This window comes from Callorhinchus milii, unplaced genomic scaffold (assembly GCF_018977255.1).
Source record: "Callorhinchus milii isolate IMCB2004 unplaced genomic scaffold, IMCB_Cmil_1.0 Scaffold673, whole genome shotgun sequence".
NCBI lineage: Eukaryota > Metazoa > Chordata > Chondrichthyes > Chimaeriformes > Callorhinchidae > Callorhinchus > Callorhinchus milii.
This window is the reverse complement of record NW_024705414.1, coordinates 755-8,936: the sequence shown is the minus strand read 5'-3', so window position 1 is coordinate 8,936 and position 8,182 is coordinate 755. Positions and strand designations below refer to the sequence as shown.

General features: G+C 56.5%; 2 protein-coding genes across 2 annotated transcripts; one reads left to right on the top strand and one right to left on the bottom strand.

Annotated features, from left to right (window-relative positions):
* Positions 1–774: 774 nt before the first annotated feature.
* polr1g (RNA polymerase I subunit G) lies at positions 775–3,957 on the top strand. Its single transcript, XM_042346368.1, has 4 exons — positions 775–943; positions 1,519–1,654; positions 2,052–2,509; positions 3,926–3,957. Exons 1-4 carry the CDS (start codon positions 823–825, stop codon positions 3,955–3,957), a joined length of 747 nt encoding a protein of 248 aa, XP_042202302.1. The 5' UTR covers positions 775–822.
* Positions 3,958–6,153: 2,196 nt separating this feature from the next.
* Positions 6,154–7,427, bottom strand: gpr4 (G protein-coupled receptor 4). Its single transcript, XM_007886736.2, has one exon. It carries the CDS (start codon positions 7,358–7,360, stop codon positions 6,272–6,274), a length of 1,089 nt encoding a protein of 362 aa, XP_007884927.2. The 5' UTR covers positions 7,361–7,427; the 3' UTR covers positions 6,154–6,271.
* Positions 7,428–8,182: the final 755 nt, after the last annotated feature.

The window sequence follows — 8,182 nt, the reverse complement described above, 5'->3', positions numbered from 1 at the left end:
GTGTGTACAGGAGATACAGTGTTACTGTGTACAGGGGATACAGTGACACAGTGTGTACAGGGGATACAGTGTGTACAGGGGGTACATTGTTACGGTGTGTGTGTATACGGGGGATTCTGTGTGTGTACACAAGGGATACAGTGTGTACACAGGGGCCGGAGGATACAGTGTTACAGTGTTTGTGTGTACACAAGGGGGCAGAGCATACATTGTTACTGTGTGTGTGTGTATACACAGAGATACAGTGTGTACACAGGCAACAGAGAGATACAGTGTATACAGTGTGTGTGTGTACACACGGGCAGAAGGTGACAGACGGTTATAGCAACAACGTTACATCTGTGTAGTAGCGCCTTTCACGTCGGGAGGACATCCCAAGGCACTCGCGTGTGTGTATATATACCCCAAGTGTGTGTGTATATACAGCGACAGAGAACTACACAGTATGTGTACAGGAAACTACTGAGATAGAGTGTGCACGTGTTAGTGCGTGTGTACATGGAGCAGAGAGTTAAAACACTGTGTACAGGACGCTGTTGAGAGGGCTAAAGCTTGTATACAGGGGACAGAACACCCAGAGTGTACACAGGACACTTGAGTGCGTACGAGGGACAGTTTAGCATACACGGTACACAGTTTACACAGTACCAACACAGGGCCCTGCGAGGAGCAGAGCAGAATACACAGCGGAGGAGAGTCTGGTGTGAGGCAGCCAGAGTGTAAACAGCCGGAGGGACGAGGAGAGTGGGAGTGGGGAGTAGAGGGAGGTGAGGGAGAGGGGAGGTGAGGGGGAGAGTGTGGCTGAGAGGGAGGGAGGGAGAGATGAACAGGAAGCAGTGGGTGGTGTCGAGTAGCGAGGGTGAGACGAGTGAGGAGGAGACGCAGGTGAGCACAGGACAAGACCAGACGACACCAGCCCAAGAGACAGTAGAGGTGGATGAAGGTTTGTCTCAATGATCAGGTGTCAGCCTGACCCAGTCAAGAGGTTGTGGGTTCGAGCCCACACAAGCACACGGACACACACATACATACAGACACACACAGACACATACACACACAGACACACACACACACACCCACATGCCTGTGTCCCCGGTAGTCAGTCGCTTGTCAGGCGATTGGGGGATCACTTTTCGGGGGTAATAATCCCTTCGAAACAATAATAATTCGGTGGCTTCGACCCCCGCGGCTGTTTGTGGGGACGTCGCCGGGCGCGATCGGCTGCCGGGTTTGGCCCCCGAGTCACACGCACAGTCACTACACGTGATCGGGCGCTGGATCAAACGCAATTCTAATTGTTAATTAATCCATATTGTTTTTTTATTGCTATTCCGCTTGTTTTTTTTATCTCTCGCCCAAAGGGGAGGGTGGGGGGGTGGGGGAGGGGCGGTGTGTGTGGGCAGGGGGGGCAGTGCCAAGGGGTGGGGGTGGGGGGGGCTAATTGATTACGACCCACATTTTGGGAAATGTTACTGACCTTTTTGCCCCTCTTGTTGTTGCCCCCCCCACCACCCCCAGACGTTGGCACCAGCTTCCCTTGCCCGCCGGACTTCACCCGATGCCCGTTGTCTCGGGGTCTGAAGCGGAAGACGGTGGCGGACACCGACGCTGAGCTGTGGCTGATCAGAGCCCCCGCAAACTTCACCCCACAGAGGTGAGAGAGAGAGAGAGAGAGAGAGAGAGAGTTGGGGGGGGGGGGGGCGTGGGAGCTCGGGGCTGCTTTGAGACTTGTGGGGAGTCGGGGGGAGCGGAGGGGGGTAAACGGGGGTTTGTTTTATTAATATTATTAACATTATTTTTTATTAATATTAATGTTATTAATATTATTCATTATTAATATTATTAATAAAAGCTCTGCCACTCCGCCCTGCGCGAGGAACGCTATGCGTAAATGCAAGTTGTTGTGGTTGTTTTGTCGTTTATTTTATTGTTTATTTTTTTGGTTTGTTTTATTATTTATTTTACTGTTTATTTTATTTGTTTGTTTGTTGTATTATTTATTTTATTGTTTATTTTGTTTGTTTGTGCGTTTGTTTGTTTGCTTGCGGTAGTTTTGCCGGGAAGCGGGTGCCGCTGGTGGGCTTCCAGACGGTGCCGACGGAGTCGGGGGGCAAGCGACAGACGTACGGAGTGTTCGGGACCCTCGGGGGTCCGGTCGGGGCCCGGCTCCTGGGGGCCGGGAAGACCCAGCGAGAGTTCGCCGGCTGCATCACCGTGGCCGAGAGCTTCAGCGACGAAGCGGAGGGCGAGGAGGGGGAGGGGGGGGAGCTGCACCCCATCCCCCCCAGACCCCTGCCCCCCATTCCCGAGGGGTTGAAGCAGCGCTTCCAGCCCTTCGGAGCCCACCCTCCGCTCCCCACTCCCGAGAAGGCTTCCCGTGAGGAGGAAGAGGAGGAGGAGGAGGGGGAGGGAGAAGGTTCCAAGCGGAAGAAGAAGAGAAAGAAGAAGAAGAAGAAGAAGAAGAGGAAGAGAGACCAGGAAGAGGCGGGGGAGGCCGAGAGCGAGGAGGGCGAGCGGGAGGAGACCCCTCCCCCACAGCCCCCCAAGTCCTCCCACAAGAGGAAGAAGAAAAAGGTAAAGAAGGAGAGAATGTGACGTCCGCAAACCTTCATCATCATCACTGTCTTCCTCAGTGATGAGGACTTAATTCTTCCCAAAGACTTGGGATCGGTTGCCCCCACCCCACAAACCTCCCAAAACTTGGGGAGATATTGTGTGTGTGTGGTGGTGGGGGGGGGGGAAGGGGAGGGCAGGGCAGAGGGGGGGTAGTGTGTGGGATGGGGGGGTTGGTGGGGGTGGGGGGGGGTCAATGGATTTGTTGGCTTGCATGCCAGTTGACCGCAATCACTAATAATCCTGGCGTTCAGGCACCCCAGGGCCCGAGCCCAATCGAGCGCACAGTCACCACACTCGACAGCGTGTCCCGTGGAGGGCTTCGAGACGTCTCGGAAGACGCGATAAGGGGCCGGTGGGGGGGGAGGGGGGGAGGGAGGTGGGGGAGGTGGGTGGGGGGTGTCCCAACGCCAGGATTATCATTAAAATCCCCGTGACGGATTGTTATCTAAAGTATTGTTAATATCGTTATTAATTATTGTTAAAGTCGTTGGCGTCGGTGAGATTCCCGGCGGAGGGTGCGGCGGAGTCGGTGGCAAAAGTTTGTGGGAAAGTTTTTTTTCTGGGAGTGAGTTTTTACAGACACGATGGGGGGGGCCACTGTGTCTGGGGCTCGCTCCCCCCCCCCCCCCCCCCTCACACTGGCGCTCTCTACCCGAACCCCCTCCTGCTCTCTCCCTCTCTCTCTCTCTCTCTCTCTCTCTCCCCCCCCCATCGTGTCTGTGCTGGGGCTCACTCCCCCCCCCTCACACTGGCACTCTCCACCCGAACCCCATTCCCCCCAACCCCGCGCGCTCTCTCTCTCTCTCTCTCTCTCTCCCCATCATGTCTGTGGCTGGGGCTCGCTCCCCCTAATACTGGAGCTCTCTAGTCGAACCCCATTCCCCTCCGCTGTCTCTCTCTCTCTCTCTCTCTCTCTCTCTCGCTCTCTCTCGCACAGTCTCTTTCTCGCCCTCGTTCTCTCTCCCCATCGTGTCTGTGCTGGGGTTTGCTCCCCCACTAGAGCTCTCTACCTTAACCCCATTCCTCTCCCCCGCTCTCTCTCTCTCTCTATCTCTCCCCCCATCATGTCTGTGGCTGGGGCTCACTCCCCCAATGGAACGCTCTTACCCTAACCCCATTCCCCTCTCTCTCTCTCTCTCTTTCCCCCCATCGTGTCTATGCTGGGGCTCGCTCCCCCTCACACTGGAGCTCTCTACTCTAATCTGATTGCCCTGAGGGAGAAGCTCTGGGACCTGTGATGGGTTGAGTTGTCTTATGTTTATTAAACACAGAGCCTTCTTCTAATCTGTGTCCCTGATCTTCTGGGTAGTGTCAGTCTACACTCAGAACTCCCTGTCCTGACCGCTGAGCCATGACTGGGAATACACACGCACACGCAACACACCCACACAGACTCACGCACACAGACTCACGCACACAGACTCAGGCGCGCGCACACACTCACGTACATAGACTGACACACACAGACTGACACACGCACATACGTAGACTCGCACTCACAGACTTGGGCACAAACACACTCGCATGCACACACATGGACACACACTCGCATACACACGCATGGATGCACACTCGCATACACACACACACATGGACGCGCACACATAGTCTCACACACACAGACACATAGTCACACAGACTCACACGGACACATGCACACAGACTCACACACCCAGACTCAAACACACACAGACACACACACACAGACACTCACACGCACAAACAGACACGCACACGCACACGCACTACTACCAGTGCTCGGATAAACGAGGCTGCCCACCTGTCTGGTTCTCTGACTGGTTTGACCATTTTTTATTAATAATAATCTTTGTATTTGATAAAGCGTCTCATCACGTGTTCGAGATGTGGGGGGTGGGGGTGGGGGTTATGTCCTGAGCCTGACCCACCCCCCCCACCCCCCGCCCTTAGGTCTGTGTCACTGCCTGTGTCCAGGGAGCGTGTGAACCACTTGGCTCCCAGATTCCACTGGGAATAACCGAGCTGTGATCCCGTTCCCAGTTCCAGCTCCATCTTCCAACTGTCCATTCATTCCCTCGTAAACAGATTCCAGACCCGTGGAATGTCAGCCGGACAGAACGAGGGAGGGAGAGATGAGAGGGAGGGAGAGATGAGAGGGAGGGAGAGATGAAAGGGAGGGAGAGATGAGAGGGAGGGGGGGAGGGAGGGAGGGAGAGATGAAAGGGAGGGAGGGAGAGATGAAAGGGAGGGAGGGAGGGAGGAAAGGAGGGAGGGAGAGACGAGAGGGAGGGAGGGAGGGAGAGAGAGCAGTGGGAGGGAGGGAGAGGTGGGAGGGAGAAATAAGTTGGGGGAGAAGGTGGGAGGGGGAGATTAAATACAAGGGGGAGAAGAGGGGGGAAATAAGAAGGGAAGAAAGTGGAGGGAGAGAGAGAGAGAATGAGGGGGGAAATAAGAGGGGAAGAAAGTGGATGGGGAGAGAGAGAGAGAGCGAGGGGGGGAAATAAGAGGGGAAAAAAGCGGGGGGGGGGTGGGTGGGTGGGTGGGTTGGTTGGCAGATGGAACTTGGACGAAGATCAGTGCTGGGATCTGAGGGGGAGGAGAAGAGCAATAAACACGGCTTCCCGGCTTTGTTTATGTTTGTTCCGAAAACAGACCAGGAATTTTGGCCTCGGGAAGGAAACTGGGACGAGGTTTATCCCAGGTCAGCGGGAGCACAGGTTAGAGACACAGTAAAGCTCTCTCTGCACTGGGCGTCCGTCCACACTCCCCAGGGTCAGGGTTAGAGACACAGTAACACACAGTCACTACACTCCCAGGGGTCAGGGTTAGAGACACAGTAACACACAGTCACTACACTCCCATGGGTCAGGGTTAGAGACACAGTAACACACAGTCACTACACTCCCAGGGGTCAGGGTTAGAGACACAGTAACACACAGTCACTACACTCCCATGGGTCAGGGTTAGGGACACAGTAAAGCTCCCTCTACACTGTGCGTCCGTCCACACTAAGCAAGTTGTTGTTGTCACGTCTTCGAGGCGTCTTAGAGCGCTTCACAGGATACACGGTAAAGTGTAGTGACTGTGTGGTTTGCGGTACGCGATCGGCCGCCGTGTTCCGCCCCCGAAACATTCCTGAATATCGACATCGCTTTCTCTTCTCTGAGTAACCGTATAATTATTATAAATGTCATTTCCTTATATTATTGCCATTTGATTTTTGTAAATTTAATTTTCATAAATAAATCTCTACGATTCATCATGGGGGGGGGGGGGTGGGGCTTGGGGGAGGGGGGGTTAGGGGGCAGGGGGTGGGGCTTGGGGGGAGGGGGGGTTAGGGGGAGTGGGGTGGGGCTTGGGGGATGGGGGATTAAGGGGGAGGGGGCTGGTGTTTGGGGTGAGGGGGGTTAGGGGGGAGAGGGGATGGGGCTTGGGGCGGAGGGGGGTTAGGGTGTTGAGGCTTGGAGGGAGGGGCATTAGGGGGGAGGGGCTTGGGGAGGGGTGTTAGGGGGAAGGGATGAGGCTTGGGGGGAGGGGGGTTAGGGGGAGGGGGTGAGGGTGGAATGAAGTTCTTCCTTAAATAACACCACCGATAGCACACGCCTCCATCACGCTTGCGTCCCACGAGTGGGGGGGGGGGGGAAGGAAACGGGGACGCGAGACAGGCCCCGGACATTTACAATCCCTCCGCCTCCTGACCCTCGATCTCCGACCCCGGCCCCCTGTCTGTCCGCAAAGTGACCAGCTCCGAGGTGAAGGAGCAGCTGCCCTTCTTGAAGACCAGGGGGGTGTCCAGGGTGACCGAGCGGGCGAACGAGTCCATATTAGGCCTGGAGGCACTGAAGAACTTCATGAGGGGGGCCAGGCCCCTGGTCACCTCGCTGCGAGCCCCCTCGTTGGCCAGGCAGTACAGGATGGGGTCGGCCACGCAGTTCAGGCTGGTCAGAGCCAGCGAGACGTGGTAGGCAGTGAAGATGTTCTCCTCGAAGGTGCAGTCGCAGGGTTGGCCCAGGTAGACCACGCTGCGGGAGAGGAGGATGAGGTGGTAGGGGGCGAAGCAGAAGAGGAGGATGGCGATGAGGCTGAGGGCCAAGCGCTTGATCTTGGCCTTCTCCTCCCGCTCGGTCGAGACGTTGGTCTTCACGGCTCGGAGGATGCCCTGGTAGCAGAAGAGCATCAGCACCCAGGGGAACAGGAAGCCCACAAAAACCCGGTAGAGGTTCATCTGAGCCACCCAGTCCTCCATGGGGTACTTCTCGAAGCAGAAGGTGTGGTTGAACCGGTCCTCGAAGAGCTCGTTGTGGAAGAGTGGGGCCGAATTCGCCCCGATCTCGATGGCCCAGACCACGGCGCTCACCACGGCGGCCGTCTTGACCCGCCGGACCTTGGCGAACTTCAGCGGGTGGGCGACTGCCAGGTAACGGTCCACGGAGATGCAGGAGAGGAACCCAATGCTGATGTAGATGTTGGTGTAGAGGATGAAGCCGAAGAGCTTGCAGGACTCGGGCCCGTGGATCCAGTTGTCCTGGTGGAGGAAGTAGTTGACCCAGGGGGGCAAGGTGGCGATGTACAGCAGGTCGGAGATCGACAGGTTCAGCAGGTAGACCCCCAGCTCGTTCTTCTGACGGACCTGGACGAAGGCCGCCCAGAGGGACAGGCAGTTGGTGGGGAACCCGATCACCATCACGAAGATGTAGAGGGTCGGAGGGAAGAGGCTGTCTAACCGCGAGTCGATGTTGCAGCTGTCTTGGCTGACATTGCACATTTTTTTTCCTTTTCTCTCTCTCTCTCTCTCTCTCTCTCTCTCGCTCTCTCTCGTTCACTCCCTCACTCGTTCTTCTCTCGGCCTCTCCTCTTCTCTCTCTCTCTCGCTCTCGCTCTCACGCGCTCCTGAACGAACACTACACACACGCGCGCGCGCGCTCTCACTCTCGCTCTCTCTCCGTCCTCCCTCCTCTCTCCCTCTTCCTCTTGCACCCACTTCTTCCTTCCTCGCTCTCTCTCTCTCTCTCTCTCTCTCCTCCCCCTTCTCTCTCTCTCTCTCTCTCGCTCGCTCGCTCGCTCGCTTGTCTCGCAAGCAAGAGGACCCGGGTTCGATTCCCAGGCGGGGGGACGAAATGGTGGGCAAGTTTCCTTAACCCCCACACACACACTTAGACACACACACACCCACACACCCACACACACACCCACACACACACACACACGCACCTGTGATTACCAGCAGTCAGTAGGAACCCGCTGGTTAGTCGATGGGGGGGGGGGCGGAGGGAATCGCTCTTCGGGGGGTAAAAATCCCTCAAAAAAAAATGGGGGGGGTCTCTGGGCGCAATTGGCTGTCACATTTCGCCCGCAAAAACACACAGTCACTACACTCGGAGAGTCAGGCTCCCCTCTCCCCCACCAACTGAGCCATGGCTCGGGTCACTCTCCGACTGCCCTGTCCGGTCAGCAAGCGCGACGCATCCCCCCCTCCTGGGGGCTGGGGGTAACGGGGGGGGAGTGGGGGGGAGTGGGGGGGAGTAGAGGCCGAGGGAGTGAGCGTGTGAAAAAAAAATAAAGGGATGAAGCCACTGGAGCTCACGTT

Bases quoted from the DNA above. Each gene is read 5' to 3' on its own strand.
- polr1g (XM_042346368.1), top strand. From the start codon at position 823: ATGAACAGGAAGCAGTGGGTGGTGTCGAGTAGCGAGGGTGAGACGAGT. The intron at 944-1,518 runs GTTTGTCTCAAT...CACCACCCCCAG, and splicing joins GACAGTAGAGGTGGATGAAG to ACGTTGGCACCAGCTTCCCT. The intron at 2,510-3,925 runs GCGAGCGGGAGG...TCTTCTGGGTAG, and splicing joins GGAGGCCGAGAGCGAGGAGG to TGTCAGTCTACACTCAGAAC.
- gpr4 (XM_007886736.2), bottom strand. From the start codon at position 7,360: ATGTGCAATGTCAGCCAAGACAGCTGCAACATCGACTCGCGGTTAGAC.